General features: G+C 41.0%; 5 protein-coding genes and 1 non-coding gene across 9 annotated transcripts; 5 read left to right on the top strand and 1 right to left on the bottom strand.

Annotated features, from left to right (window-relative positions):
* The first annotated feature begins 1,304 nt into the window (after positions 1-1,304).
* On the top strand, positions 1,305-12,137 carry LOC135679437 (protein WVD2-like 7). Of its 4 annotated transcripts, XM_065193191.1 has the most exons (12): positions 1,305-1,537; positions 3,399-3,533; positions 3,675-4,159; positions 6,881-7,023; positions 7,376-8,113; positions 8,559-8,897; positions 9,299-9,399; positions 9,465-9,563; positions 9,731-9,821; positions 11,351-11,440; positions 11,655-11,740; positions 11,841-12,137. In XM_065193191.1, the coding sequence occupies exons 4-12, from the start codon at positions 6,952-6,954 to the stop codon at positions 11,866-11,868; spliced, it is 1,644 nt and encodes a 547-aa protein (XP_065049263.1). In that variant the 5' UTR covers positions 1,305-1,537; positions 3,399-3,533; positions 3,675-4,159; positions 6,881-6,951; the 3' UTR covers positions 11,869-12,137. The 4 variants fall into 4 exon arrangements, with proteins under 4 accessions (XP_065049263.1, XP_065049264.1, XP_065049265.1 ...); XM_065193192.1 differs by lacking the exons at positions 1,305-1,537; positions 3,399-3,533 and having other exon boundaries at positions 3,600-4,159; positions 11,844-12,137; XM_065193193.1 differs by lacking the exons at positions 1,305-1,537; positions 3,399-3,533 and having other exon boundaries at positions 3,608-4,159; positions 9,299-9,363.
* A 731-nt stretch (positions 12,138-12,868) lies between these two features.
* Positions 12,869-15,756, top strand: LOC103992645 (uncharacterized). The gene is made up of 2 exons (XM_009412434.3): positions 12,869-13,134; positions 14,184-15,756. Exon 2 carries the CDS (start codon positions 14,497-14,499, stop codon positions 15,676-15,678), a length of 1,182 nt encoding a protein of 393 aa, XP_009410709.2. The 5' UTR covers positions 12,869-13,134; positions 14,184-14,496; the 3' UTR covers positions 15,679-15,756.
* A 991-nt stretch (positions 15,757-16,747) lies between these two features.
* Positions 16,748-18,884, top strand: LOC135679440 (cytochrome c-like). Its single transcript, XM_065193196.1, has 3 exons — positions 16,748-16,966; positions 17,336-17,469; positions 18,607-18,884. Exons 1-3 carry the CDS (start codon positions 16,855-16,857, stop codon positions 18,697-18,699), a joined length of 339 nt encoding a protein of 112 aa, XP_065049268.1. The 5' UTR covers positions 16,748-16,854; the 3' UTR covers positions 18,700-18,884.
* A 1,102-nt stretch (positions 18,885-19,986) lies between these two features.
* LOC135679438 (uncharacterized) lies at positions 19,987-23,011 on the top strand. Its single transcript, XM_065193195.1, has 2 exons — positions 19,987-21,172; positions 22,728-23,011. Exons 1-2 carry the CDS (start codon positions 20,396-20,398, stop codon positions 22,857-22,859), a joined length of 909 nt encoding a protein of 302 aa, XP_065049267.1. The 5' UTR covers positions 19,987-20,395; the 3' UTR covers positions 22,860-23,011.
* Positions 23,012-23,556: 545 nt separating this feature from the next.
* On the top strand, positions 23,557-23,638 carry TRNAS-AGA (transfer RNA serine (anticodon AGA)). Its single transcript has one exon. It is a non-coding gene; the product is annotated as a tRNA-Ser (tRNA).
* Positions 23,639-24,166: 528 nt separating this feature from the next.
* LOC103992641 (glycosyltransferase BC10) lies at positions 24,167-27,085 on the bottom strand. Its single transcript, XM_009412431.3, has 3 exons — positions 26,927-27,085; positions 25,973-26,576; positions 24,167-25,269 (listed from the first exon to the last, which is right to left on the bottom strand). The coding sequence occupies exons 2-3, from the start codon at positions 26,504-26,506 to the stop codon at positions 24,628-24,630; spliced, it is 1,176 nt and encodes a 391-aa protein (XP_009410706.1). The 5' UTR covers positions 26,507-26,576; positions 26,927-27,085; the 3' UTR covers positions 24,167-24,627.
* Between the last annotated feature and the right edge of the window lie 173 nt (positions 27,086-27,258).

Below are 27,258 nucleotides of genomic sequence, written 5' to 3'. Positions count from 1 at the left end.
GTCCAAAAAACGTAATGCCAATTATAATATGAAATTGACCTCCTTTCATTTTGTTCCTCGGACTGCACGCGATACACGCCAACCAAGAAGTCAAGTCAACCTGACCATCGTCTATCATTAAAGCCGCAGCTTATCGATGTTGATTTGACTGGAAATTTCAACCATGTTAGGTGGGGCTTTGTCATAATTATCATATCACTTGGAAGACGATATATCAACATCAACCGACTACCATGGTAGACATACTGTCATTTCTCAATTATCCATGTTTATATCATATTTTAAGTTATCTTAGGCATAGGAAGAACTTCACGAGAAGTGTCTTCGATGTAATTTAGTTCTTTTTTTGGATCTATTAATCTAATATCACTTGATTCAAAAGCAAACATACAGTTATAAATAAGAAATTATAGAGACATATTCTAACCATGTGGTGATGCATGATTGATCGGACGACCATTCTAATCTCGTGATTAATGTATAAGATTTTAAGAATACGTTCACAATTTAGATTGGACTAATTATTGTGAGCATCGGATGGATGCGATGAACACATCGACATGATTAAACTAAAAAACCTAAGATACATCTTAAAACTGAACAATTCTTCTCGTTAGTATAATTCGATCGATCTAAACTCAAAACTAATTTTAATTGTCAATGAGGTATTTGTGGGCAACATCGATTATAATTTAATATTGTTGAATTTGATGATGTCAAACATGATATAGATCAAATTATACGACGTTCGAGGAAGAGAATCAGAATTATTTATTGAGCAAGATCCTTTTTTTATTACCTTAGACATCTCAATCGACGATCATAGGATATTTTTCTATATCGGGCCGATTAGATGAACAACTTTCGTTATGATTTGATGGTAACATGACAGGCGAGTTTGTCAACGTTCAACAGTTTTTGATTGAGGTCAAACACTCCTTTATTCAACTTCGATACCAGAGTCAAAGTAGATGTTTCAGTTTGATCGTGGAAGGTGAGGAACGGTTCTTAGAAGATAAACCGAACCGGTCAATTACGCCGGTTCATAGAAGAACTGGTTCGGCTCATCAAAAGCAACGATTGTATGAAGTGTGATTCTTCTGAATTAATCGTCATACAAATCTACTAATTAATGCATAATTATTTTAATATTATCTTTATTTAAGAGAAAAAACTATCTAATTGTGCACGAGAGGAGTGGAAAGGACGGCTGTGCCCTCCCGCTGAGAGAGGCTCCTGGAACCCTGTGGAAGAGGCCTTTGCCGGTTTCTACTCTCTCCGCCTCCGTTTCCTGTTCCTCAATGTGTCCACAGCCTAATCTTCATGCTCTCGACGTCTTCCTCGGGTTCCAAAACCACATATTTTCTCTTTCCCAGGCTCATCTCCTCCTACTCCGCTGCCAATCTTCTCACCAACGCCCGTTGCATACCCGAAAGCTGGAGCAAGAACATACCTCTAGTTCGGGACCTCCTCCAATCCGTGCCTGCCCTCCCTGGCTGGCTCTGCAAAGACGCGATTTTTTTTCTACAAAATAAAAGTGAGTACTCGTCTGTTCTGCGAGCTTGCGAGCTAGACGGGCGATTTGGGTTAGGATGGGTGAAATCATGCTTTTTATATATGCGCGCCGAATTGCACTTCGATTTGTATGTTTGGATTTCTTGGGTGAAGTTTCACGAGGACGGTGTTTGATGGAATGCCGGTGAGAGATGAGGTTGGTGAATTTGCAGGCCCAGGAGCAGAGGAAGGGTGGGGACAACGATGAGGACTTGGGGGGGGGTCAGGAAAGCGCCCAGTTTGGCTTGGGCTGACTTGGGCAATGGATTTCGTCCGTTCCTAGTGGGGGATATGAGTGTGTCGAACGTACATATTGGCACCTGAGATCTAGAAATGTGGATTTACTTTTAGGATCTGATGGTAGGAGAGAAACAAGGCTGAGATGAATTCTTGGTTCCCAGCTTCTTCAAATGGTGTCTCTGGAGAATGTGATTGAAGAATATTCTTAGACCATCTTTTGCTGAAAATTTTAGACGCATGCATGTCGAGCTTGATTTGGATAATCTACAGAGGCATTATACTACGTGGAGATTTCCACATGGAGCCAAATTAATACATTTGTTAGTATTATTCATCTGCATACTGATGACTGATGCATCGTCTACTGTGTTCTTCAGGAGTCGTGTGTTGCAGATTCACAAGCAGTGCAAGGAAAATGACTACTGCCTCATTGTGATTGAGTAGATTGATCTTCTTTTTTTAGAGAAAGCAGCGGGGCACTGTTTAGTGGCTGATCTGAGAGTCTTTATGGTGGGGATACAACAATAGTTACTCCCTCATACACTGATTCTAGTGCTGTAAAAAAGAAAAAGCAAATGGACAATGTTTGTAGGACCTATGGTAACATGCCCTATTTTAGAAAAGATGATGACAATATTCCATGAACTTAAGGAATTATGATCGGTATGTGGATCTAGATGCCCAATTGATACTGCTGTGACCAATGCTTGCACCCCAGACTTGGGAAGTAGCAAACAAGAAGGTGATAGATGAAGTCACTGCTTTGTTTATATCTGAGAATAGGACACAATCCAACCACTCCATAGTTTAAGTGGGTTATGAATCTTTTACAATATTCCAGTAGATGCTGATATTTTTATGTGGATAATAAAATTAAAAGCATCTAAGATATTAATTACTTGAGATGTTCCTCTCTCAAGCAGAGGCAAGCATTGATTTGAAGACTGTACTGCTGTCTATAAATCTAAAATGCAAGTGCTCTCACTCTGGATCATCATGTGATTACTTGTTTTATTAGTTGTACTGCTAATTGATCAAGTTGTTTAATGCAGTCTCAAATCCTCATCTATAGGTTCCTCATTCATTTTTCAATGTAGCAAGATTCTTACATCTCAACTGAAGCATATTATTCAAGATTGTCTTATGTTCCACACTGTAAATTCAAGCACTTGAAAAATCCTCCTCTTGCTATGATTAGATTAAGCATGGATATTAACTGTATGTTTTTGGGAATTGCATGATTGTGTGTGCATTTGGAACTTGGTCAAAATCACTCATTAAGAATAGAATGTGCATCATCTTCCAGATCCAACTTATGAGCCACACATGAACTGATGTCATGTTTACCAAAGTTGGTGGTTAAACTGGTTTTCTGCAGTAATTAGATGTCTTACCTGAGAAATATATTTCCCTTGCAGCAACAAGTTCCAAAAGCTCAGGTAGGTTATTCTTAACTCAAGATGTTTTATATTTAGAACATGAGTTGGATATGTAATTTCATGTTTCCAGTCATTCTGCCTGGTTGCAAAACAGTATACATTCAGGTGAATCCTACCAATCATGGTGGTGGCTTAAAAGGTTGCTGTTGTGATGGGCCATGACAGGAAACGACAGTTGTTGATGAGAAGATTGCTGCATTGGCCTAACATGAAGATTTCAAGCCAAGTAAGCTTCCATGTCAATTCAACCATTTCATAACTTGAGCTCAAATCAATGTACAGTCCTGAATCCCAACTAAGGTAAGTAACAATCAATTTCTCAATCATAGGGTGCTTTGCCTGTCTGGGACACAATTTTATCTTTCACATAGGTGGGGAAGACTATAATTCTCTTGTCATAATTAATGAAGATATTACTTCTGATTTTTCATGCTTTTTAAGATCCAGAACAAAGCAGTGGATAGCAGAGGATGTTGCAGAGTACATCACAATAAATAAGTCACAGGGCACATGGGTTCAACCAGGGTGAGCTCTCGGGCATCTCGGGTCAAAGAAATGTGGTCCCCGATGCGTCTGTTCACAAGCAACGCAAGAAGTACACCCCTCGGATCCGACGACGCAGCGCGACCCACCCCTCGAGATCCGCTGCATCGACGGTCAGATCTCTACCGTCTCTCCTTCCTCCCGCCTTTGATCTCCGTCTCCCCCATCTATATATCAACAGCTCTCTCTCAAGTCCATCGCTGAGATCACACAGCTCTCCCCATTCCACTTGGGTCTCCCCCCTCCCTCTCCCTCTCTCTTTCTCTCTGCTCGAAGACTGACTTCGAGGTTTTAAGTTCTTCTTTCTCCTCCCTGGGCTCGGATGCCGGATGCAAGTGCTCTTCGTCTGCTCTTCGTCGGATCACATCTCTTTCTCCAAGAAGGTACGCGATCTCCGGATCTCTCATCATTCTTGTTTTTAGTTGCAGTTGGAATTGCACATATTTCTTTCTCTGGTCTTGGATCAAACTACCTGGTTTCTTGCTCTTATCTCCAAAGAATTGAACTGGTTGGAGGACGATTTAGATAGTAGTGGGAAAGACGACGGAGGGCCATCGTTGAGGGGAAATGCATCTGAATCGAGGTAGGAATAGAACTCAAGAATTCGATTTATCTGATACTTCTAAGCGGATGTGCCGATCTGGTAGACGGGCTCGATCCCGTGAGCTCGTCAGCGAAGGTAACTCGTTGTTCTCTGGGAAACGACGTAAGCTGCTTCGTCGTCTTCCTTGGGAGAAACGTTTTCGTAGCGGGGAAACGCGTTGTGATCGTTATCCCGTGCGCGCCGGAAGGGCTTGGGCTGATGGACTCTGCTTGGGCGCTTGATGGCTAAACCCCAACAACTAGTGCCGGGGTGGTGATTTGGCGGCTCCGTAGCCGTCCGTCGTAAATTCGACGGATAGGGACGGAGAATTGACCCCATGGCTTTCCCCCTCTCTTTTCCTCTTCTTTATCGTGTGTCTTTAGAGTGAAGGTGAAGAGGGGAGACACCGGAAGTAGAAGCCTGTGAAACTTTGGGTGTTAGCTTTTTCGCTTGGTTGGATGCACCGAGAAAGGTATGATGAAAGCGAGGTAGAATAATGATGAGTTAATGATATGTGGGGCTTTAGACATGTCGGGCGAACGAGAAAGAGGGTAAAAGCGTGTTAAGAGGGAAAATATTTGCTTCATATTTGATTGTATACAAATATTTGCATTAGACCATTTTGGTGCCCACTAAATGGGTATTTGCATTACACCCTTTTCTTTATATCGCTATGTGGTGCCCACTAGTCTTTGAATTCAGCACGGCACGAACCACAACCACAAGGACGACGCCAATCGTCAAAAGACGTGGACTAAACACCTTTTTACCTTTTAGAAATCAAGGTGATATGTAATTTTAGTTGACTGGACGAACGCACATGGAGTCGAGCTACTAATCTTAGTTGAATGGAAGTCGATCGAACAAGAAACTTCCACCCGTAGAGGCACGGACATCACGAGGTTGGAAATAAAGCAAAAGGTTTGGCGATGCTAATTTTGCATGGCAACAGATTTGTACTGTTATGCTACACCATGAATGCGAGACCTTTACATTGGGTAGATAAGCTGTTACTGTCTATTATAGCTGTTTTCTGTTGTCGTTCTTATCCATTATTATAGCGAGTTCTCTGTTCGGCTTACACATCTTTCGGGATCCGAGTCATCTAGGCGTCGTAGTAAATGAGGCACTGTGCCGCAGAGAGATAAGGTGGTGACAAGGTGGGCCTGCGGCCAGCTAAGCGATGCTTTAATCTGAGCAACAACTCCAAACAATGCCCTTCGATGCCACGCATGACCCCGTCTGCCTACATCACTCCACATAAGAACAAAAAACCACACTAGGGAATGAACAGGAAGAGATCAAAAGACGGTCACGGCAAGAAAGAAAGTGAAACCACGGAACACGGGCGGTCCCAAGGGGTTGACAGATCCGACAACCCATTTACCCGATCCAAATTGGATCAGAGAACATGGGCGTTCGATATCCGTTGATACTTGCTCTGTGGACCTATCGCAAGCATAGTATCTGATCCGACCTTATAACTATCCCGAATCCGTTTCTTATCTGGCTCTACATCTCATCCAAAAAATTATCACCATCGTAATATGTCAATGGGTTCCGGAATTAACATACCGTACAATCATCGCACTCGTACTTACTGGCTTCTTGTTGTTGGCTTTCGTCGAGAACTAAGAGCGTACAACAAGAGATTAATGCGGCCAGAGACTTGTCATAGTCACAACTGTCCCTTTGTCTCCTGGCCCTTTTATTCCGTCGTCGGATCCCTTGATCGGGAGTGAAAGTTCGAAGTAATGATTTATTTTGCATTTTTGGATATATATAGTGCTCCTGTTCGTGCTTTCTTCTCCATAGGGAGGAGTAACCATTCAGGGAATTGATATCCTCCACAATATTTTTTCTCTTTTAAGTCGCGATATATAAATTTATCTTGGAGTTGGTGGTCTTCTTCGAACATTGTTCTGGGGAAGATCTTGTCCTATTCTTGAATCAAAAAAGTTCCCTGATACATAATTTCATTCGCAATGCGGGTGGCACACGAACAGACCTCTAAAGGTTATCTTTGATAGCAGATATCAGCCCATAGCCTTCAGCCCACGGACTGGGTTCATCCAACCATGATAGTGGGTGAATTGTGCAGTTTCTGCAAGATTTAACTGAAGTTCCACTAGGGGAGAAACACTGTGCCGTCAAAGACAAGGAATGGTGGCTTCAAAACGACCATTCTTATAAGACTCTTCATGCTCTTAGTTAAATGTGTTGCTCCTAGTGGAAATGGCGTTTGGACTTCTGACTAGTTGTACATACCTGCTCAGGGACGTGGGAGTGGCATTATTAGATTCCTGACATTAGAAGTAAAGAGGTCTAACGTTGTATATATATGCAATTATACAATTTCTTAAAAAGCTAACAAGAACTGCATTATTTCATAGATTTGTTATTTTCGTTAACGATTTCCAGCTTATTTAGTTTTATTATTCTGATGCTGCAGCTTTCTTAAAATTTTTTGTTCTTATATCCTCCATGACTGATTGCGCTGACTTTCTTGACCATTATGTAGAATGACACTCAGAAAGTGGCGGTTTTGCTTCCATGATTAGTTTTGCAACTTTTTCCACTTAAAATAATTAAATGGCAACCGATGTTGATCAAGCTTATCAAGGATGGTCACAGGGGGAATTGTCTGATGGAGATACATCTCAAGTAATTTTCTCTGTTATCTAGTTTCTCTGTTATTAGTTTTTCCTTTAGTTCCTGTTCTAGTGGCCTTGGTCTACTCCAGCATGTCGTGTATTAGCTCTGTCTTTATCCATTTGGTTCTCAGTGTTGTCTGATTCATTCGAACCATAACAGAAGCCAACAATGCTTAACATAATAAATCTTCAGATGATATGATAATATTTATGATAAATGTTTCTAAAAAGGATCAACAAAAAGAATGCCGTAATCTTGTTGATGATGGTTTCTCTACTCTACTAGAAAAAATATGTGCTTCCATTCCGTAGAGAGTTACAGATAGCATTATAAGATAATTGTGGTTGACTGGTCCTTTCAGGAAATCCCAGTTTCTCAAATGCTTGATCATGGTTCCATTTCTTTTGGAAGATTTCCAATTGAGTCATTGTCATGGGAGAGGCGGTCAGTTTTTACTCACAATAGATGTCAAGAGGAACTGGAGAAGTTCAATGGTCTAGTTGCCAAGAAGAAGGCATATTTTGAGGAGCGCTATAGAAGAATTCGAGCTATGAAAGCTCAACAGAATGTTCGACAGAATCAACATACGGAGCTCACATTGGATTATGGTGGTGATGGTAGTATGTCTAGCCAAAGCGGTGAAGAAGATGGAGCAGCTTCACAGCATGAAAGATTCAGAGATGGGGCATCAAACAATGTTCATTCTATCCCAGAAGAGACTAAACCTGGAGTAACCCTTGAGCAGGAAATTAACTGCAATGAACCTCCTCAAGAAAGGTGCTTTAATCCAGACTCCACATTGCCAAATCCTGATTCCTCAAGAGGAATTCCAGAGAAGACTGAGCAAGATAAAAACACTTTAGACACTACTATGCTGGTACAACCAATGGAAACAGAGTCCTCATTGCCCCTTACAGGAGATTTGAAGGAGACTAAATCAAATTCTAGCAGCAAACTTGACAATAAAGAGATCTTGCTGAAGCCTAAGAGCCTTGAATCAAACATTGAGCCTAGAAGAGTTGCACCGGATACTAAGAAAATTAAGTCTGAACAATTGCAGTCAATTAGAAAACCTTTGCACCATAAATCACTTTCTAAGGTACGTCAGCGGAGACTCTCCTGCATTTCTTTTCTTTGGCCTTTTTTGTCTGCATTAATAAAACTGGGTATTTTCTCTTCAATAATTAGCACAAGAAACTCTAGAAATGCCAAGAAGCTTTTGATTGAATCCTAATTACATATTTTGCATTGTATCTTGGATTTGTTGAGTACTTTGTACTTGTTACCGGACACTAGAAATTTTGTTGGAGCATTTCTGAGTCTAACATGGATTGTGTTGGACAGATTCATCTAAATATTAATTGTTGTTGTTGGCTTATGATGTTCTGGTTATAATTTTCTACCCTTGTTTTGATTAATGGATAGCATTTGAATATTAAAGGTAAATGTCAAATTAATAAATAACAGACAATTTGTTCAAATAATAATGCTTAAACTTCTCTGTATTTTATATGATCGGATTCCTTCATTTTTTTCATGTTCAGGATCCTGCCGCAGTTAGAAATGGTTTAAATATGAAACAAGAAACTAAGTCGAATGGGGTTCACTCATCAAAGGGACTAAAAACTCCATCACAAAAGACGGCCAGTCAGACTTTGAGCAAGATCATAGCTAGTAGAGTCAAAAGCAATGCTATGTCCACCTTGGTTGATCTAAATCAACCTCTTACAAAAGCACGCTCTATTAGCACCACACTGGGTCCATTTACTCTTGTAATGGAAAGAAGAGCAAGAAGTAGAGGAATTTCAACAAAGCTGGACTCTGGAAGCTCAAACATGCTAGCATCATCACAAATTCAAGCAAAGGGTGGATCAAGTGTGCAGGTGAAATTTGTCAAGTGCTTAGTGCTAATGACTACTAAATGTGGTGCTTATTAAAATAGTCTTATTCAGTGCTCAACACTTATAACTACTAGGTATGGTGATATTCCAATATGATGTTTTCCTAATTAAGTTTGGGCTTTTTTTCATGGTCAAATTGATGAATTCTTTAAAGAATCTCAGGCAACATAATGCTGAACTACAGGTCTTGGAGAGAGAGAGAGCAAATTTTCATTAGCCACTATTCCATGAGCATAAATAACATTAGCCATTATTCCACATATTTTCTGTCTGAGCAGTATTTGGACTGATTTTGTCATGTTTGTATCTGATTTTTCTTTAACCTAACTTTTTTTTTCCAATTGATTCCTGGTCTGCCTATGCTTATTCTGCAATTTTCACAGGACATGAAGAAAACAGCTTCTTCATCTAGTGGAATGACAAGTAGAAGAGGACCTGAAACTAAAAGGTTGATTAAAAAAAGGATATTGTTGACATCTTTCAAGTAAGATGGCTTCTGCTCTTTAGATGACAAGAATATTGTTCCTTATTATTTTGCTTTCACTTTAGAAACTTAAAAGAAGTAAAGAAGAAGCCTTTAGCAGTGGACAGCCACTATGCAAACTTAAAGAAAATTGAGGCACATGTTCTTGGGCCACCCGAGTCAAGGTGATAGTTGTTAAGAGAGTTTATATTTTGTCTTGCTGAGTTACCTTTTTGGCATATAAGATTGCCTCTTATAAACATACAACTTCATCTGAATGTCTTTGAATTTCAATTTCACTAGTTAATTGGACTCTTTAGAATCTGAAACCTCCTTTGATCTGAATATCCAGGTCTAGTGAGCTTCCTGCTAGGAACAAGTCCATATGTAATGTTGGAACTGAGCCCCATATTGCAACTGCCGAAGGAATGAAACGAAAAGAGGTAAAGAAAATTGGATTATTTTTTAATCGTTCTTCTCGTTTTTCAGTTGCATCACTTTCGTGTATTTGGAAAAAGTTAATCGCCATACGAGTGTTACATGGATATTATTTTATATTCTCCTTACAGTTTGAACAAAATTACTAATTTTATGACACATTTATTTTGTCAAATCATTTGAAGGTTTTATCATACATCAGCAGAGAGAAGGAACTTTAACTCCTCTTACATATATTCTTTAAATATCATAGTTGTAGACAAAATTATAAATAGCACTTTCCTCTCTGGCCATGTTACAGAAGACACCATGAGGTTGTTGAAAATTGCATATTTATTGAAAGTATATGCTCGAAGATACAAGAAGCACATATGAAAAGGGTTCTTTTGTTTTTTCTCCTTTTTGTAGTTCAGTTAACTTCTAGCTCAAAGTGTTTTCTTTTTGGGATTAGGCATGGTGTCTACCATAATATCAATAAAGTGGGTGCTAAATATGATTTTCTCATTGCTCTATTTTAGAATTATTTCTAGCTTCCAAGAAATGAAAAGATAGAGCTTTGCCATGATCAACTTGCTTGTTTGTGAATACCATAAAAACTTCTTCACTGTTGGTTTTAGTTTGACTTCAATTCATTGGGAAACTGTATCTGTCGACTTCCACTATCTTTATTCAAGATCGCGAATTATAAGGTCGGCCTGTCACTGTCACATAGTTTTACTTGGTCTAGGTGCATCTGAACCTTCTATTAGATTTTTTGTTATTTTTCATGTGGGAATCTTGGCCTTTTTGTTCTGACTGCTGCCTTTAAGTGACTTGTTCTTGCCAAAGACTGAAAATGACTGCATGGATTACAATTGCAGGCAAATATTCACATATTCTAGTTCTTATTATGGAGATTTAATTTTTGCTGTAAATCCGGTTAACAGAGTCTACTGATTTTTTGCATATACAAACATTTTATATATTCAAGTGTTTGATAAATGCATCTAGAAGTAGAGAATATTTCGTCATGTTTTTCCAGGAATCACAGAAGTAGAAAATAGTTGGGAATCTATGGTTGTTTCTTCTTCTTATTGTCATTGTTTATATGTGTCCATGTGTTTGTCATTACGGAACCTACATGCTGCAATTGATATTATTGTGGTCTCCCATTGGTATAAGCAACACATTAACTATTTTAAAAAAAAAAAAATTCACTTAAAACAATTCATCAATTATGACTTCAAACATGAAGTTAAGAAAAGCTTTTGATGCATGAAAAGCATGTCTAGAACTAATAGAATCACATACTTTGTAAACCTAGATTGCTGTGCTGTGCTTAGTATGCCAGCTATGGCAACACATGGTTAGGGCAATTTTATCTATGCCAACTGGCACAACACTGTCATATGCCGTGAAAAGAAGTGTGAGCATGTTATAATAATAGCAGTGTTTATTCACTGAATAAGCCTTTGGAACTTTTTGCAGAACGTGCACTTTCTTTTACTGACTCTGAAAATTGTTCATAATGAATCTCACTGAAATGTCCAAGCAGGGAAATGCTAGAATGAGGGAGTTCCAAAGAGGTACTATAAAGACAACTGGCCCTTCTAAGTCTGGGAATATGCCGATGGATACTAAGCAGGTGATCACTTGCATAATCCAGCAATATCTATATAAATGCTCTTTCAGTCCTTGTTATTGTGTTGCTAAGATTAATAGATCCATGTATAATTCGGCTGTTGGACTGATGTTATTTCATATCTTACTTGAATCAGATGAACAGATCCTTGCTTTTCACACCATGTTTGCACTACTGGTATCTCCCTGTACTCACTCTGTACTCCTGAAAAATGCAGGCACTTGCAGGCCGAGGAGCTGATGTATCTCGTGGTGGGAGCAAATCAAAGCTTGATGATCCATCACTGGATGGGAGGAAGACAAGGTGCATCATCTTCCTATCGCACCGACCCAACTCCTTAGATCTTAAATTTTCCTGCTCATGTGTATCGAATCAAAATGCTTTAACCTATGTGTAACAACAGCAGGAGAGAGACACCGCACTGGCGATGAGTCCTCGCAACTTGAACGCGTATACTGGCACCTTGCTTGCTTCAGCTGCTTTCCTTCACTTGCCGCTCGCGGTACGGATCTCGTCACCTCTGCTGTCTCTTGTGAGTGTGATTTGGATCTATCAGTATGTACCATATACATCGTTTGGTCATTGTAAATTTGCCTAATCCGAACCTCTCACCCTTGTCGATTTCTGTATCTAGATATTCGCAAAGCCATATGTTTCGTGAGATCACATAATGGTGAAATATACTTCTCGTGCTGGTTAAGTTTCGGTCCGTTGTAAAGTTGCAGGTGGTCTGATAATTATGCATTTCAAGTTCAGTCGGGAATATATATATATAATATTATGGAAGCCAAATAGATCTCAGCATCATGTGGAAAGATCAATAAATAAAGAATAATGTTAGTGTACACGCAACGATGACTATTTTTAACTCCACTGGCAATACAAAAAGCGCAATCATAGGAACAGATTGGTTGTCGCGACTGACGGTGGAACCATGCAACGTTCCCTGGTTGGTCGATGTTAGTGTCATCCTTGTCAAAGATGACATACTTAATATTTGTTTGTTTCCGCACTTTGTTCTTATAATTGGTTGCCTTTAAACTAATTAAAAAAATAATCATTTTACAAAATTAGAGGGGTTTGAAAGAATAGACTTCTATGATTAAAAACGGTTGGTCCTTCAGGATTTCTTTTTTTTTTAAATGAATAAAAATAAATTATATGTTTTAGCTCTATGTCATATATTTTCTACAAATAAATTCGATCGTATATTCTATGATCGGGGGGAAGGAAATGGTCATCTGACAAACGACGGCCCGAGCGCCCGGGGCGGTACGTTGTCCCCACAGCCACACGACAAGAGCAGCAGCACCACCGTGCCACCTCGGTTCGGCGTTCCAACCGAACCACCACTTGCGGACACCGAGCCGCCTGACAGCTGGAAACAGCCTGTCCGCGACCCGCGGCCAACAAACCCATCTCTCTCTCATCTCTTGCCACCTCAGACTCGCTGTCGCTCCAACTCTTTCTCCTCCTCTTCGTCCTCCTCCTCTTCGTCCTCCCTTCTGGGCTTTGGCACTCGCCCCTCCGTAATCCCTTCTGCTGCTCGCCAGATCGGGCTTCTCCTTCCCGCAAGCTCTCTTTCGAACCCTGCGTCGTTAGATTTGGCCCAGTCTTTGCGTCCCGGAGAGCTCGAGGTTTAGGGTTCTTCCCCTTCCCCCCGTGGATCGTTTCATGTTCCTCTGATCTCGGCCAAGGTTCGTCCTTTTTCATCTCTTTTTTGTCTCTTAGTGTTCTTCCAGTACTCATTGACTTTTAGCGGTTTGATTTAGATAAATCGTTCGGGTTAACTGTTGCAGATGAACCCTTTTTCTTTTTCGCTAGATTACGTTGTTTCTTTCTTCGCGAGCGACGAGCTTTGTGTCTTGCCTACGTTGTGAGGGTTCTATTTTTCGCTTCTATAGGTTGAGAAATGAGCCAAAGTCTTGGATCATAACTAGTCCTGAAGCTGTTAATGAAGTTTCTGCTGTAGCTTTATGATCTATTGAGCTTCTTAAATGTAGGTGGTTGAGTTAGGAGGTTCCCAAGTGTTCTATTTCGTTAGTGCTCTTGAAATGAAAGCTATCTCAGTACGTTGCCCCATCTTAGAAGTTTTTGTGTGTTTGAGCGAGTTAAGCAAAACATAAATGTCAGGAGTTCCTTCTTTTAATCGAGGTAATGTTGTTTACTTTCCTGATGCGGAAGGAGTTTAATGCTATAGGTGATTGCAGGCTGTAGCTTCATCCTTATTATCGTCAAATGAATCAACTTTCTGATACCTGTGATGAGATTCCACCTACGTTTGGGTTAACATCTTGCTATCTTCGAACACGGAGAGCTATAGCTATCTTGTTACCTTGAGATTAGGCAATTAGGGTTGCGATTGTTCATTTAGCTATCATGCTAGACCTCTATGATTCTACTTTGTCGGAGAAACGGTAGCTTCGTTTTGTGCATATAGAATTATTTGACACTGAGATTCTGTTCGTTTCACTGAGCAGATGCATGCTGCTTTCATGTCATGATTTGCTCCCGGATTTTCGTCTGGTTGATCAATGCTTATGTGATCATGCACCTAAATCTGCATGACCTCCAGTCAGCTTTTTGAGTGTCTAGAGTTCTTGCTAGTGTGTGAGCCCATTATTTGATTGTTACTGATAGGATTGGTTCTATCAGGATAAATGCTCAATTTTCTATTTATGTTTTTGTTGTGATTATATTAGATTTTTGGAGTATCTGCTTACCCAAAAGCTTAAACTTTGCTTAGGTACCATGAATCTGAAGGTGCATGTTATGGATTGGCTGACTGGACTCCCCTGACTGGTTCATATGTTCAAGTTACAGTTGTTGGTGTGGTTTCTTGTTGTGCAATGAAAGATCTTCTCTGGCCCAAGTCATACACCATTGATGAGGTTTTTGCAAAAGCTCAGGCTTTTCTATAATAGACCTCAGATTGGTTGTTACTGTCTCGAGGAGTGCAGTGCATCAGCAGCACCAAAAGGTATCAACTTTTGTTGTACTTGTGGGCTCTTAAGTATCGATGCTAGGGGAGAGTATGCGTGGAATTTGTGTTTCGTGTGATGCCCCTGACCAGATTCAGTGCCGATGCATTTGGTGTGGTGACCATTTCTCTTGTCATTCTGTTTGATATCCTTGCTATACGATGCATATACCAAGTTGCCTTATTGCGGGTGCGGATCCAGCGACGAGATTTTCACCGGCTTGGTTACTTTAATGGGCCCTGGGTTATACGCATTTTTCTGGCCCTAGTAGCAGTTTTGTGGAGCTCGAGTGAACTAGCTAGATTAAGTTTTTTAAAAGGGAGGCTTTTTTCCAGCATAACATGGCAGAGGAATATGTGCAAGCTCTACATCATCTTCAACCTTGGTTTCTCAGAACCTACAGTCTTCCTCACACTTGTGTTCCTCTTACGTGCCTCTTTGCAGAGGAGGGAGTCGGGTACTCTAAGCCAAGGATGGAACAAGAAGACCATTGGTTATGTGTTCCTTTTCTGCCTACCGATCTTCATCATGCAAGTTATCCTGGTTTTTGTTGGACCCAAGGGCTTCAACGAGGACAGGAGTGATGGGAGAGCAAAGAAGTTCAACTACTTCACAAGAGCTAGTGTCTTGATTGGAGATGAGTGTGTCTGCACTTATCCTCTGTTTAGCACTATTCTTCTTGGGCTTTTTCATGCTGCTCTGATCAGCTATGCCGTATACGTTGGACTGCATATATTGTCTTCAGCAATCAACAAACGGTTACTCCGAAGGCTCTATTGGCTGGTATCCTCAATTATTTTTTCTCTTCCAGTGAGGGTGCTCCTCCTTGGTCTCTCTGTCCTACCTCATCCGGGCAACTTGGCTTATGAGGTGATTGTTTTCTTAGCCTTTCTGGTCATGTTGTTTTGCGCTGTGATTGGCATCGTTATACTGGTCTACTTCCCAGCGGAAGATTCAGTGGCCCTGAGAGACCTAGAGGAAAGAGAGATGGAAGAGGTACCCTATGATGATTATTACTATGACAGTGCTTCACTTATAGTAAGCCAGAACTGCCACGACACCAGGAGAAACTCTGATGCCTCTACAAAGCGAGGCTCCATATCTTTTCGCACGATGATCAGGGATGATCCCCCTGCTTTGGATGGCTTTGATGGGACCAGCATGTCCTTTCAAGGCGCTCTTCAAGTTGGTTCACCCTCAGGTTCTTCTCCAACACCCGCAAAGCCCATGCTGCCGCTTAGAGAAGTCCCTAGATACTAGGAAGAAACTCCCAAGTGCAGCTACCCCCTTTACATTTGTGGTTTCATTTTGAAATTAATGAAATTAGTTTTATGGTAATGAAGTAAGTTGTTTAAAATTTTGATCAGTGGTGATATGTTAATGGGGACGGACCTTCATAGGGTCTTCTTGCATAGTATCATAATGGTGAAAAAACATCATGTGAGCTTTATGCAGGCTTGATTGGATTGTGAAACTAGTAGGGCCTGTGGCGATGGCATATGCTGAGAATGCACCAGAAACGTAAGACTTTTCCAACCCCTTGACTCATCTGATGACAGAAGATTTCATATATCATTCTGGAATGGTAATTTCATGTTCATATATCCTTTGTTCGAGTTGTGATATTTTTAGGTTTGGTTCTTAGTTTGTTGAGGCAATTTTACATTGTTCCTTCCACATTCATTTCTCATCTTTGCCTTTAGTTTCCGAATTGTATGGAGCCAATTTCTTATTAACAATTTTCTTTGTAGTATCTCATCTCATCAGTATCTTCTCCTCCAATCTAAGCTCAAAATTGGTGTTATGGTGTCTTGACTCATCAGTCAGTATCTTCTTATTCTTCATCCGATGATTGCCGACTAATGAAATGTTTAATAAGCCAAAAATTACAGAATCAGACGCAAAACTATGTTCATAAACTTCATTCCGATTTACTCCAAATATGCTTTATGTCAGAATATATTGTCTAATTTTGCTCCGATGGCCATTACTGTGAGCATGAAGACGTCGAGTTCGAATCTAAGATTGTCTAATTTGAACGTTTAACCCTAATTGAAATATCATCACATAATTAAGGAGAAAGAATTTGTGGACTGAGCCGTAATTTAAGTGAATGAAGAGGGCTTTTGTGCCTCTCGACCACATGCTTTGGTTCTTGAGATTACCGTGGCCTTCGGCACCACGCTTCCGTACACGTGGCGCCTGGTCAAAGTTCTCTAAATATCTTTTATGACTATTATACCCTTCGGTTAGTTTCATTATCTCCGTTAATTCATGGTTAGTTTCGACAACTCGTTGCCCGCGGGTCACCATAAATAATCGTCCGCAAGCGGAGAATTCGGCTTTGCCTGTTGGAAATTGCTCGGAAGCAAGAGGGGGAAATAGAGAGACCCTAACCCTAGGTTAGATAGAGAGATCTCGTTTGGACGGCGTTCGATGGCGTCGTTCGCGGAAGCTCCGCCGGGCGATCCCAAGGCCGGGGAGAAGATCTTCAAGACCAAGTGCGCGCAGTGCCACACCGTCGACCAGGGCGCCGGCCACAAGCAAGGTAGATCAGACCTCTCTTTGATCCTTTTCCCCTGTCTTTCTTCTAGATAGATTGTTTTCTAGAATCATTGACGAGTTGTCGTTTGCGTGGTCGCTGGTCGATCTACCGTTGTTTCCTTTGATGGATCGGTGCCTGGCTATCGTAGATCTGGGTTTTAATTATGAATGATATGTAGGGTTTAGACTTGTTTTATTGATGTTGCTTTGAATAGATCTTTTGGGAATCTTTCTTGTTCTGGAGAACCTCTTGTTGAGCGTTGTTTGATATCAAATCCGTCTTTTTCTTTGTCGAATTTTCTCTCTAGTCTGTATGTGTGAATAAGCTTAGTCTTACTTAATCTTGAGACGATTGTCTTTTTTTTGCACACAGGACCTAATTTGAACGGCCTTTTTGGAAGACAATCTGGTACGGCATCGGGTTATTCTTACTCTGCCGCAAACAAGAATAAGGCTGTTGTATGGGAGGAGTCAACTTTGTATGATTACTTGCTTAACCCTAAGAAGGTATGGATTTTTGGCTCTTCTTGTAGCTAGCTGTGTAACATTTATACCTTGATAGCATTCGTTCTGCCACCCAAGACCATTCTCCACATGTTCTACTCGTTGACTAAGGTGTCAGTATCAGCATTTTTTTACAATGACTTTGATTAAGGTTGCATCTGATACTTACACTTATGATTTGAGTTTGTCTTCTAATGCTAAAATTCATAAAATGCTTGTTTTGGGGATCGAGAAAAGGGGAAATTAAACGTAATTATGCTGGTATATTCAGCGTTTCTATCTCCAACTTAATTCGTCCTTGATAAAATATTCATTGAACTTCATTGAAGACCAGCTGTCGAGTGTTGTTGGTTTCTCTAAAGACAGTAGTAGTAATTGGCGGTCTTTCAGAGGTTAAAATAAACTAAAATTTAAATTAATATTCTGAAAAAGATGAAGTACAGGAGTAGAGGGGGAAAAGAAAAGGAGAATAGATCAATAGTTTGTAAAAAACACTCTTTTGTATGTTGTTAATTTAAATAAACTCTTTAATTAATATAACATTTGTTTTAAAAATATTTTTAACCTAATGTTTAAATTCTTTTGTATATCATTAATTGTAAAATACATAAAAGAGATTGTATTTTAGAATTTATATCTTTGAAAAATTAAATATTTGTTTCAATATGTTTAGTCGGATCATGTATTCTCAGCTTGTATTATAAGTTCTGAATTGCACACAGGAAATACTGTCTTTGGGGGCTGTTTGTACTGATAATGGTAGGTTTTGGAAGCTATTATCAAAATGGTTATTGTCAAATATCAGCCAACATTTGTTCATGGATATCAAAACATAATGCATTTCCATTCTACTGTCTTTAATTTGAATTTCCAATATGTATTCTTAGATGATTCATAGCAACTGGGGTGCTGTAATGATGTGTCATATAATAAAATAGTTTTAGGGATTGCTACAATCCCTAAGCATAATTCATGTACAAGTTTATCCGATGGTTCTTGATTTGCAAAATGGGACATCTAATAGAGACTAAGAAGGATTGTTACACTTGTACTTAGATGAATCAACATTTCCATGTATATGCTACCACTATGATGTCTCATATGTTCTTTTCCTAAAAGGTATTTTACTTGTTTATGCAGTATATTCCTGGTACTAAGATGGTATTTCCTGGTTTGAAGAAGCCACAAGAGCGTGCTGATCTTATCGCCTATCTCAAACAGTCGACGGCTTGAGTGTTCCGTTATCATGGCTAAAACAATTTTTGTTCATCAATAAGACCATTTGTTGCCATGCTTATGACAAGCATTTGAGCTACAAAACATTCTTTGCAAATTCTTCAATCAATTGCCCATATGTTTAATTTTGTCTGCAATAGCTGACAGCTAAATTTTCTTTAAATATAAACTGGAGATTATTACGTGACAGTAAGTACATTATGCTATATATTTCTTCATGTGGTACAATTGGGTATGATAATTGTGATGGTTCTGGTTTCTTATGGGACAGTTATCTTTGCTAAAGGATTGCAACTTATGATGATTTGTTCCACATGTTCTTTCTAATGTTTAGGTGTCAAGACTGAATGTCTTAATTTGGGGCAGATACTCTTTATTGGAAATATCAGGCTTACATCAAACACAAGTATTTAAGAGTGTTTGGTGCTCTTACATTGACCGACAACCACACCATATGGGTTGTTACTCGGTTTTTTTGCTATTTTCTTGGTGATGTCGATGATATAGGTTGGAATACCAGATGCGAAATTAGTATTTGACTTGCGACTTTTGATTCCAAGGGTGATCATATGTTTCCTATTTGTGTTTTTCTGCTTTTACTAATTATGTGAGGTTATCTCAATTGGTTTGCAATTTTCCTGTCAATTTGTAGGTTCTGGTTCCTTCTTTTGATTCCCGCATACTGCTTTTTCGTGCGACGAGGCCGGTTTGAATCTGAGCTATACCTGGTGGCTGGGCCATGATAAGAGTAATATCTAAAGATTGATGGTATAACGTATCAGATCTTTGATGAACTGCATGTGTTTGTTTTTTTTGTCATTCTCACCATCTACTGTTTGTTTGTTCGATTTCTTTTACAACGTGATGTTACACAAAGGTGAACTAATAGCCAAATAGCCGGAGGTACCCGACTGCCGACAACATCAAGGTGTAAAAACTAAGCAGAAAGCAACAGTCAAATGATGATTCTCCACGTTAAATAGCTCGGTTTTGGTGGCGCCGCAGATTAAACCCGATCCAATGGCGTAGCTTTCTTCTTCTCTTGCACGCCGACCAGTTCCGTGCGGCAATCGACTTAGGAGGTGGTGTCTCAGTGAGACTTTGGTCGGAATATGCACCAGTGGATGAATCTTGGTGATGCTGAAAGCCAGCAGTGCACACCAACACATTAAGTATACTGTTGAGCTACACTGGACTTTTTGGACTGCCAAGTTTAGTCCTCTTTGCAGCAATCTCCTATATATATATATATATATAGAGGTGGGTCTCATTAATAGCTGCCGATGCATTTGGCAATTTAGGCGGGACCCGCAGTTGCCGCCAATTGCAGGTGTCGCTTGGTCGAGACCTGGACCCCAGAATATAGCGGTCCTCACATCACAGAGCCGTTCATTGACATGGATCTCATGATCGCTAGTACTACTCCCCGCTTGTCCGGTCGGAATCATCGAGATGCGTGCTGACCCGTGATGAGTGGCTCTCCTGCGATGGGACCGCTTCTGTTTGGATGCCCCTTTTTATCTCTTTCTTCTCACCGGCTCAACAGGACGAAGAAAGGAAGCGCGAAAGAAGATGACGGCCGTGTCTGCCCTTCTCTGATGCCCTTCTCGACCCCTCACTTGATCGCGCGCTTAGTTTAAGGGCTTCTCATCTCCTCCTTCGCTCTCTCCACCGCACGTTCAGTTTCGCCGCCATGGAAGGGCACACCGACTTCCGCGACTGGGAGATCCTTCTCGCCCCTGAGGCTGGAGAGGGTTTCGAGCCCTTGGACGGCGCCATCAAGTACGACTATTTTTCCCTTGATTCTCAGAACCCGTACCGGAAAGTAGCTGCCTTCGACGGAAATACCCACGAGAAGGAGATGGAGGAAGCACGCGCCGGTTCTGATTACGCTAGCTTGGTCGATCAGGAATCCGTCTTCTCGTTTCACGACCGGCCGAGGAAGGAGGTGGGTTATCCCGGAATGGAGTTGCCTAACATTGATTTGGGCGGGCTTCGGTCGGATGAGTCGCCGGACGGGCAAATATCGCGTCTTGACGGGGAAAAGGGGGAACTTGGTGATGCCGGATGTTTGGAGATCGGAGAACAAGCTGATAATAACGACGATGAGAAAGGAGTGGGTCTTCAGGGGACTGGGGGGGCCGAGGGGAGAGAGATGGAACATGAGAATCCTGGCGACGAGGAGCCAGGTGAACCTGTGAAGACTGGTGAGTGCTACGGTTCTGCATTGGAAATGAGCGAAAAGAACAATGGCTCGGAGAAAGCTTTGACTGAGGGAGGGGAGAAGAGACGGTTGGTCTGGTGGAAGCTCCCTTTTGAGCTTCTAAAATTCTGTGCTTTCAGGGTGAAGCCAGTTTGGTCCATCTCCATCGCTGCAGCAATCTTGGGGATTCTGATGCTTCGAAAGCGATTGTATAGGATGAAACCCAAGACTAGAAGGATTCCTCTGAAGGTCAGCCTGGATGAAAAGGTAAAGTCTTGCTTTGTTAACGTTGCCTCATGTTTCCTCTTGAATATTAACTTTTTTCAGGGAGAAAATTTGGGGCTCGAACCACCAATTTTCTTCATCATCGTCATTTACTCTCTGGTCAATAAGCACATGAAGGCACATTCTTGACTGTTTGATGCAATGCTGTCATTCCTGGAAGTTAATTGCTTTGATTTTATGATTCTCCGTAATATATCACTTGTCTGAACCTTTATAATTTGATGATGGCTATTTGTTTGTGCCACTTTTCGTGTTTTAGAGTTCACCTGTCCTCTTTGGTTGATTTAACATATTTAAAATTATTACTTGCTAGCATTGAATATTTTGTAACTTAATTATTTATGTGCATCTATTCTGAATTATAATAAACGGCATACGACTTTTGTTTTTCGCTTAGTATTATCTGCTGAGTGAGAGTGTATAAACCTAGATTGTGAGGTAATATTCTGATGATTATGCACCTTAAATGGAGTGAAACATGTTCATCTTTAAGGGCCAGGCCGGGATGGTTTTTCTTCTTCTTTGGTTTCCTTGCCTATTATTACCATTAGTACATTCCCCTCAAACAAACAGAAAATTTTGGGAGCTTGTATTTTTTTTTCTTTTAGTTTCTTTTTTACCTTCCCTCGAAGATAGTGAACTAGCATGTACGTGACATTTCAAAGCATGTAAGCGGTATTTATTTTATCTGTCTTAACTGCACTCAAGTGTAGTCAACTATGGTCTAGTAGCATTCTTACATCAGACTGGTCACTTGCTATCTGTAGTTAGCATTCAAAATGCAAAATTCTGTAGCAGTCATTTGTTAATTGACCATCTGGTTCCAAGTAGAGAATGAATAAAGATGAAAGATGGTTGACGATGGAGAGTTCTTGGTGATCCCAACACTAGTGAGATGTGCGGCATTTATGCATATTGATGGAAACTTTTCATCTATTGGAAGGATGAGCAGAATATACTTCTATTGGCACCTTGATGTCGAATCCTACATTTTCTTATATTTTCCCTGCTTTTTAGCTTTTCTGCAACAAGCCTCTGGTTGCTCTATCTTTCTAGCTAGGGATATAGGCCAACATTTGGCATTCACTCCATTTAACAGTTCTATTGCTTGTTGACTCTAGTTTTGTTTTGAATCATCTTATGTAAACAAAAGTCAACCTGCTAAATTACTTGCAGTATTTGATGTTTGGGATAATTCATGTTCCAAAGCCTAAACACATGTTCTTAAATCATTAATAAAATGATGCATGGCATTGTGCTAAATCCATTGGATTCGTGGCTCAATATTATCTTTGGGTAGGTAAGGAGTTCCCTCTTTACAACTTGCTCTCCATTAAATACTCTTCTCCTCTGAAATGACTAGCTTGCTTTGTGGTTTTTGGTTGCTACTGCTACTTGTCTGGCATATATATAGAACGGCATGCTATGCCAGAAGATAGCAATTGCTAAGTGAAGCTGGTATAGGGTGATTTATAGGAAAGTAAATGTTATTAATGAAAATAGGAGTCTCCTCTTCCTGACAATCCTTGTGTTGCAGAGGGCATCCCAGGTCAAAATCAATGCAGCCCGTCTCAACGAAGCTTTCTCAGTTGTGAGGCGCGTTCCGATCATAAGAGCTTCACTACCTACCGGTGGCTCGACCCAATGGACCGTGGTGGGTGTTCGGTGAGGTGCATCACTGTTCCACCAACGGAGGTGTTCCAAATTAGTTGTTCCTCTTACTGTTATCCATACAGATATAGTATAGTATTCATGGAAGTGTGGAAACCATCAGTTACCACTAAAAACATAATCATGTAATATAAGCTCATGTTCTGTGTTTCCATGGATCTCATGTGGCTTGTTTTCTCCCTTCTACAGTAATCATCATCTTCCATATGCTCATGGCGGCATCTGTTCGAGGTCAGTAACTAAGTTATTGATGTTTAGTCTAAGCCATATATTTATACAGACTGGAAGTAGGCTGCGTATATACCAGAATTTTGCTAGTTAATTGCATCTGCACAAAAATGAGATATAGTGATGCTTAGCTGCTCCTATTTCTTTCTCATCTACAGAGAACTCTTTCCGGTCGTTATCTTTACAGCTTAGATATTAGTTGTGCGAGCATGGTATGGTATTTTTTGTCTGCTATGTATCTGTGATGAGATGGTAGGAATTCAGTGCGCTTCTAAAGATACGATGATTTGGCCGATTCCATGTAACCTCTACAGAATCCAATTAGAAGACTCATCCTTTCTAGTAGATGAGAAAGAGGGCCATCTCAACAATCTCTTCATCCGAAACCAGTTCGACCCAATCTAGTAGAGATGAGAAAGAGGGCCATTCTCTATAAATAGAATAAAAGTGGGCACATATTCACCCAAGTGGTCGTGCCGGAGTGGTTATCGGGCATGACTAGAAATCATGTGGGCTCTGCCCGCGCAGGTTCGAATCCTGCCGACCACGCGTTTTGTTGTTGGTTGGATAGTATGAAGAAGGGTCCTTTTTCTTCATCGATTTTTGACGTACATATCCTTGTCATGAAGGATTAAGGACCGAGTCCTTCTTGAACTAGGCATGATCAAGCTGTCATAGCATGGGGTGGAGGCGTGCGATGAGTTATGTGAATCTTGATGTCATCATGTGTCTTCATCAAGAAGGTCCTCTGATTCCCCAAGGCAATTTTTTTTGCTAAAAAGATTAAATTAATCTTGCATAATAAAATGATTCATCACTAAACAACAGCATCTTTGGTTGCAACCATGTGCTATACATGAGTTAGGAGATGCTTGAGGTGTATCTCTACCTTATCCAAAGAATCAACAGGAAGCATGTTTGTGCCTACCTGTATGTATCCTGGCTGAAGCTTGTAGATTGGTTCTACAACTACATTAATGTAGCCAAGTTTGACATTGCTACACAATTAGTATTGAACATCCTATCATTAAGCAGTTAGTATAAACAGCATCTGAATGTTAACCTAATCTCATCCGGTTCTGTAAAGATATGCATTGAAATGGATACTCTGACAGCAATCAACCACTCCTAATCAAAATGAATGTTCTTCTAGCTTGGCATACAGTCTGATCAACCACTCCTAATCTAATAGTTACACCAAAATTGTGGAGTTTGAATCCCGCTAGCTTTCTTTTATTTACAATGATAAAGTGAATGATGAGTTGGTATTCACAGAATTCAATGTCTAAACAAATCAATTGAAAAATGCATTATACGGAACCTCGGTGAGGTTGAATATGACACTGGAGGCCCCTAGCTAGCTAGCTTCTCATGATGTCCTGTCAACAATTGAAGGAGTTGGAATTAAGCTCATCCTGGATCGTGAACCATCCGCCGCTAAGGATACTCCATAAGCCATCTCACTAACTAGAGGAGAAGTCGCCTCATGGTACCGGTGATTATCTCTGAAGATCGAGGGGAATACGACCGGTATGATCTCAGAATCCCATTACCGTGGAGGTAAGGTTGAGTAAGGGAGCCAAAGCACTAGGAGCAAACTTCCTTGCAAAGAGGAAGCATATGGAAGTTGGCACTGAGTTGTACAAACAGAAGGTCCCATTGTTTCTGATGGACTGGATGAATTCCACTGTGATATTTGGAGCACCGTATCTAGCTGGGTGTGATCCTCCCCTGGACCAATCGACCCAAGTCAGACTCCGATTCGCATTCAAAGCCCCATGGAACATGTTCAAATATGTCGGTATGTAGTGCTCGTCAGGGTAGCAAGAGGGCTTGCAATATTTTCGGAAGAGCGGATAATACTTGTGTTCTGCAACTATATTTGTCGCCAATTCACGGTTGAGCTCGAACCACTCAGAGCCTTTCCTCCACTGATACAGCATGATCTTGGGGGCCATGCGCCAGCTATAGCGACCGCGACCTTGTCGGGTGTTCTCATCGTACGACTCGACGAAGCTGTGGGCAGAATTTATGAGGTACTCGTAGACCGTTGGGAAATTATACACTGGAATGCAGCTTTCAGAGAGCAGAACAAAGCGCTCATTCGAGAAATCCAACAAAGCATTGGCCAAGAGACGCTTCTCAGCATCTACCAATGTTATTGACCCCCATGATACCTCCTGCAAATAGATGACAAAGCACAAGGATATTAGATGCAGATGAGTAAAAGAAATGCCTTGCCGAAAAGATGTTTCAAGTTGACCACAACTTCATGATTGGTTTACACAATTCTCAAGTTGCTGTTATGCTATTATTTTGTATGTACCCTAAGCTCATTCCTTCCATTTTTTTTTCCCCTTCCTTAATCATTTGACACATACAAGAGGATCTGTTTGAGTAAATATAAGCAAATCAATCTGCCTACAGTGGTAATTAGTTTATCCATCTTGCCCATATCTACCTTTTTAACATGGTGTATTGATACTCAATTCCCAAAGTGCTTCTCTTGAAGAACATCAAGATGATGGCATTAATCTTCTTGCAAAGAGCAAGCTATCACAATTGGCAGCCATGCGGTTGGCTCTATAATTAAATTACTCCGCAGCACCAAAAGCACTAATATTTTTGTCAGGCAAACCAACCGTATATAGCATAAGAAAAAATAATTTGCACCATAACACATTAAAACTTTAACACCATTGGAATTGGATTTAATATGTGTGCCAGACAAAGACCAACAATTTCAATGTGATGATCTCATGACCTAGAAACCGCTGTAATAACAAAGATCAAAGCTGCTATCTTATCAAGTATTCCCTATTCCTAACACAATGACCGATAAGGAAGAATTGTGAGAATGAGCAGAGTTTAAGCATCTCTCACCTCGCTCGGGATCTGCCGGCCATAGAAAGCAGAAGTCCCTGAGACATTGAGCTTGTAATCTGGAAGCGTATGCACGTAAATGGAATACAGCCCTTTGTGGCCTTTGAAGAACCTGTCCCACAGCGGCACAAAAGGCAAAGGGCCTCTTGTCATGAACAAAAAGGCCACCTTTGGCACCCTCTGAAATGGATACTCATCCATCTTCGGTACCATTGACGCCCTCCAATTGAGCTCATCATCCGTCATACTGTGAATCAAATTGGTCGGCTGCGCGAAGCTCTTGAAGCTCGAACCCTCCTTGTCACAATTCGCTTCGTACATCGTCCTCGGGAAGAATAGCTCGGTCTGGGAGTTGAAGTAGCGAGAGTAGTGTGCGCTCACCGACAAGCCCAAGACAATGCCCCCCGTGAATACGACCAGAAACGAGACGAACCTCACCAGTCGTCCGATCGACCGGTCTTTCTGTGGTGACCAGGAGAAGTAGTCCACCTCCTCATGATCTGCCTTGGATTTCAATTTCATCTCGTTCCACATGTTTGCCCCTTCTCACCAGATCAAATATAATGAACGACTAGTCCAGCAACGATCGAAGTTGCAGAGTTGCCTGTCAGAAAAGGGAGCTCTTTTGGGGTCAGTTGGAAGATGAAGTCTTGATCCAAGAAACCAAGTCTCCAAACAAGCAACAAAAAATCGGACACTACGACAAGATCTTACAAGAAGAATGCGGCAAATAGAATGAATCAGAGGTAACAACAAGGTGCCGAAGCAGAAGCGCTAGCAAACATCAGCCAGAACCCTAACTCAACACCAAAACCTACTCCAAACCGACCCCAATCTCCAACAAAATCAAAATTTTCCGTCGATTTCCAGGCGAAAACCAAAGAACCTCCCCGGAAAGCCACAAACCCCACGGAAAGAGGTTGAATCAAGAAACAGGGAGAAAGGAAGGCTTACCTCCAGAATAATCCACGCAATCTCCCCCGGAGCTCTCAGATCGATCGAGCCCAACGTGCGAGGATCCAATCGGAGACCGCGGCAGGAACTTATAAGGGATTCCGACCTCGTCTCTTGACTTCGTCGCTCCCGATCGCCCCAAAGTCTCTCCGCCGGCTTGTCGGACCCGAGTCCTTCTAACATACTGACGAAGCCAAACGGTCGGCGCCCACCAAGAGTCAAGACGCGCTTCCTACGTACCCACGACTCGCGCGGATTGTTTCATTGGTTGGAGCCCGTAGGACCCGAAGAAAAGGGTGGTGGGTTTGATCGTGGGTGGAAATCGGAACTCT

This window comes from Musa acuminata, chromosome BXJ1-7, assembly GCF_036884655.1.
Source record: "Musa acuminata AAA Group cultivar baxijiao chromosome BXJ1-7, Cavendish_Baxijiao_AAA, whole genome shotgun sequence".
In the NCBI taxonomy this organism is placed as follows: Eukaryota; Viridiplantae; Streptophyta; class Magnoliopsida; order Zingiberales; family Musaceae; genus Musa; species Musa acuminata.
Note: the sequence above shows the minus strand (reverse complement) of the source record. Positions and strands in the feature narration are given on the sequence as shown.

What these genes read in the sequence shown, in the direction of transcription:
- LOC103992641 (XM_009412431.3), bottom strand. Translation starts at nt 26,506, where the DNA reads ATGTGGAACGAGATGAAATTGAAATCCAAGGCAGATCATGAGGAGGTG. An exon ending in GCCGGCAGATCCCGAGCGAG is followed by an intron (nt 25,270 to 25,972) that starts GTGAGAGATGCT and finishes ATCTATTTGCAG; the next exon opens with GAGGTATCATGGGGGTCAAT.
- LOC135679437 (XM_065193191.1), top strand. Translation starts at nt 6,952, where the DNA reads ATGGCAACCGATGTTGATCAAGCTTATCAAGGATGGTCACAGGGGGAA. An exon ending in ACCATAAATCACTTTCTAAG is followed by an intron (nt 8,114 to 8,558) that starts GTACGTCAGCGG and finishes TTTCATGTTCAG; the next exon opens with GATCCTGCCGCAGTTAGAAA. An exon ending in CTTGGGCCACCCGAGTCAAG is followed by an intron (nt 9,564 to 9,730) that starts GTGATAGTTGTT and finishes CTGAATATCCAG; the next exon opens with GTCTAGTGAGCTTCCTGCTA.
- LOC103992645 (XM_009412434.3), top strand. Translation starts at nt 14,497, where the DNA reads ATGCCCCTGACCAGATTCAGTGCCGATGCATTTGGTGTGGTGACCATT.
- LOC135679438 (XM_065193195.1), top strand. Translation starts at nt 20,396, where the DNA reads ATGGAAGGGCACACCGACTTCCGCGACTGGGAGATCCTTCTCGCCCCT. An exon ending in AGGTCAGCCTGGATGAAAAG is followed by an intron (nt 21,173 to 22,727) that starts GTAAAGTCTTGC and finishes CTTGTGTTGCAG; the next exon opens with AGGGCATCCCAGGTCAAAAT.
- LOC135679440 (XM_065193196.1), top strand. Translation starts at nt 16,855, where the DNA reads ATGGCGTCGTTCGCGGAAGCTCCGCCGGGCGATCCCAAGGCCGGGGAG. An exon ending in GGGCGCCGGCCACAAGCAAG is followed by an intron (nt 16,967 to 17,335) that starts GTAGATCAGACC and finishes TTTTGCACACAG; the next exon opens with GACCTAATTTGAACGGCCTT. An exon ending in ACTTGCTTAACCCTAAGAAG is followed by an intron (nt 17,470 to 18,606) that starts GTATGGATTTTT and finishes TTGTTTATGCAG; the next exon opens with TATATTCCTGGTACTAAGAT.